The sequence below is a fragment of the Coenobita brevimanus genome, chromosome 74 (assembly GCF_032717465.1).
Source record: "Coenobita brevimanus isolate Jiangsu-jjx chromosome 74, ASM3271746v2, whole genome shotgun sequence".
Lineage (NCBI taxonomy): Eukaryota > Metazoa > Arthropoda > Malacostraca > Decapoda > Coenobitidae > Coenobita > Coenobita brevimanus.
The window spans coordinates 35,316,664-35,319,000 of NC_137027.1; the positions used below are offsets into that span (position 1 = coordinate 35,316,664).

Consider the following 2,337-nt stretch of genomic DNA (forward strand, 5'->3'; position numbering starts at 1 on the left):
GGCTGTTTGGCAAATGCACTGCCCACTTCTGATAACTCTCTTGCGGCTGTGTCCCTGTGTCTGGATTCTTCCCACTCCACTCATGTCTGGGAAACATTGTCGATGAGTAGGTTAATGATGGTGGTGGTGGTGGGGGTTGTGGTGGTTATAATATAAACAGGATGAATAGTGATGATGATGATGATGATGACGTTGATGAAGATAAGGACTGCATAGCGATCATGATGAAAGTTAGGGCAATGGTGATGTCAGAGATGTTGCTGCTAATGTTATTATTATCGCTCTCCTTTACAAGGCTGAGAGATAATGTTTTTACCCGCCTCTGTGTGTGTGTGTGTGTGTGTGTGTGTGTGTATTTGTTCCCACTATATCTCATGAACGGCTTGAGCTATGAACATGAAACATTCAGGGTATTAAGATATGGCCAAAATCTTGACCAAGTTCAAAAATGGGCATTCGGGGTCAAGGTCAAGGTCACCAAAATGGCTGCCAAAGGTCAACAAGTTTTTACCGCCCGCCTTTAGCACCAATATATCTCATGAACGGTTTGAGCTATCAACATGAAACCTTCAGGGTATCAAGATATGGCCAAAATCTTGGACTTGGCTACCAGCATTTTCTGGCGGGCGATTAGCTTTTGGCTCCCGAATGCTCTTCTTTTATTACTAATGTCAGTGCTGCTGAGTAGGAAATATGAGTGATAAGGGTGATGCTTCTGGTGATGACGTAAGGCACAGCCACTCACAACCACTGATAACCCCAATTGCGGCGCAGGTCTGTGACCTTGCCTACCACCTGAGGTTCACGGGAAGGGTATATATAAGTAGGTCTGTGTGTGATCTGGTAGAAGGAGTCTGGGCATCAGTGTATGCAAGTCTCCAACACAAACATACATTCACTCTTGTATCTCGGTATCTCATACTTTACCCGGCATCTCAATCTGACACTCAACTTCTTGGCGTCTTCAAAACCTTAAGACACTTTCACTCTTGTAGCTCGGTATCTCATCTTCTCGGCATCTCACCTTCTCAAACCCACCTTGACATCTTCACAACCTGACGCTCATCTTCTCACGTCTTCACAAACTAACATTTACTCCACATCGTTACGCTCACACACCTCTCATCTTGGTATCTTTGCAATTTCTCACTCATCCCTCTAAATTTTTGAACAAATCTCAGTAATCAGAGTCACTCATTGATTTATTTTGCATTGGAACGAGAAAGTGTCTGTCAGGATGAGCTGGCTGGCAGGCACATTGTGTTTGGGACTACTGGTGGCTCTGACAGGTGAGGCACTGATTTATGAGCCGTATTTAAAAAGGACATAGATGGCTTCGTGGCACGTTTGGCTTACAGATATATTTTTCTCATTTCACCTTAACGTTCTTTTCGTTTCTTTCGTTAAGCAAGAGGTGCCATGAAGCCTCCCAAACCACATATAACGCAAGCCTTGGCATTATCCCATTCTCTTAAACACTACTGTTCATGGAAGGCTGTGTTTTTGTGTGCAAAGGAGGTTCCCCAGCACCTTTTCCTTTATTTCTCTTTTTATTTTTCTTTAAGTTTTCCCCTTTTCCTTTTCATTTCTCTTCCTATTTCAGCTTAGTGCTCTCCTGTATATTATTCACATTTTAATCTTTAGCGTTGTCATGGCATTCATAAACAATGTATAAAAGACAATATTAATATGCCAAAGCAGTCATGAATAAGTAGTGGTAGGAAAGTGGTGCTAGGAATTCTAAGTTAACGATATTGCTGTCCTCAAGTTACTAATATGGTAGATTATAGAGCTCGTTAAATGTATATAACATGGACAATGCATTTCATTATTCTGAGGGGTGAGAAGCTCACACCCCGAACATACAGGACGTAAGAATTCTCAGCGTCACTCCTCACATTACCACACCACACACTGTCGCATTTCACACTGCCACACCTCACGTCTCAACGTCTCACAGTGTATCACCCCACACTGCCACTTTTCAACATTGCCACACCACCACGTCATCTCACATTGCTCCACCACATACTGCTACACCTCACACTGCCACATTATACGCTACCCCACCTCAGCTTAACTCAGATCACATTACAGAACCTCCCAGTCAGAATTCACTGTACCTTTCCTTTCATCTCACACACACACACACACACACACACACACACACACACACACACACAGCTCTGTACACTTCTTCTACTTCAGCACAGAAACACTTAACACCCTATGCCTCTTACCAACCGCAGGTGCAGCACATGAATGTGAGCGTACGTGCGTGGCCGGCGACACCCGGACGTGCCAGTACGAGTTTCACGTGCAGGAGTACCACACCCT

At 44.0% G+C, this 2,337-nt stretch overlaps 1 protein-coding gene across 1 annotated transcript in view; it reads left to right on the forward strand.

Moving 5' to 3' along the window:
* The first annotated feature begins 1,237 nt into the window (after positions 1 to 1,237).
* LOC145407827 (multicopper oxidase 3-like) overlaps positions 1,238 to 2,337 on the forward strand; it is an 18,049-nt gene continuing 16,949 nt past the window's right edge. The window contains exons 1-2 of the mRNA XM_080278683.1: positions 1,238 to 1,289; positions 2,214 to 2,337. The exon at positions 2,214 to 2,337 is cut by the window's right edge and continues 127 nt beyond it. Coding sequence (XP_080134809.1) covers positions 1,238 to 1,289; positions 2,214 to 2,337 — 176 coding nt within the window. The remainder of the gene's footprint in view (positions 1,290 to 2,213) is intronic.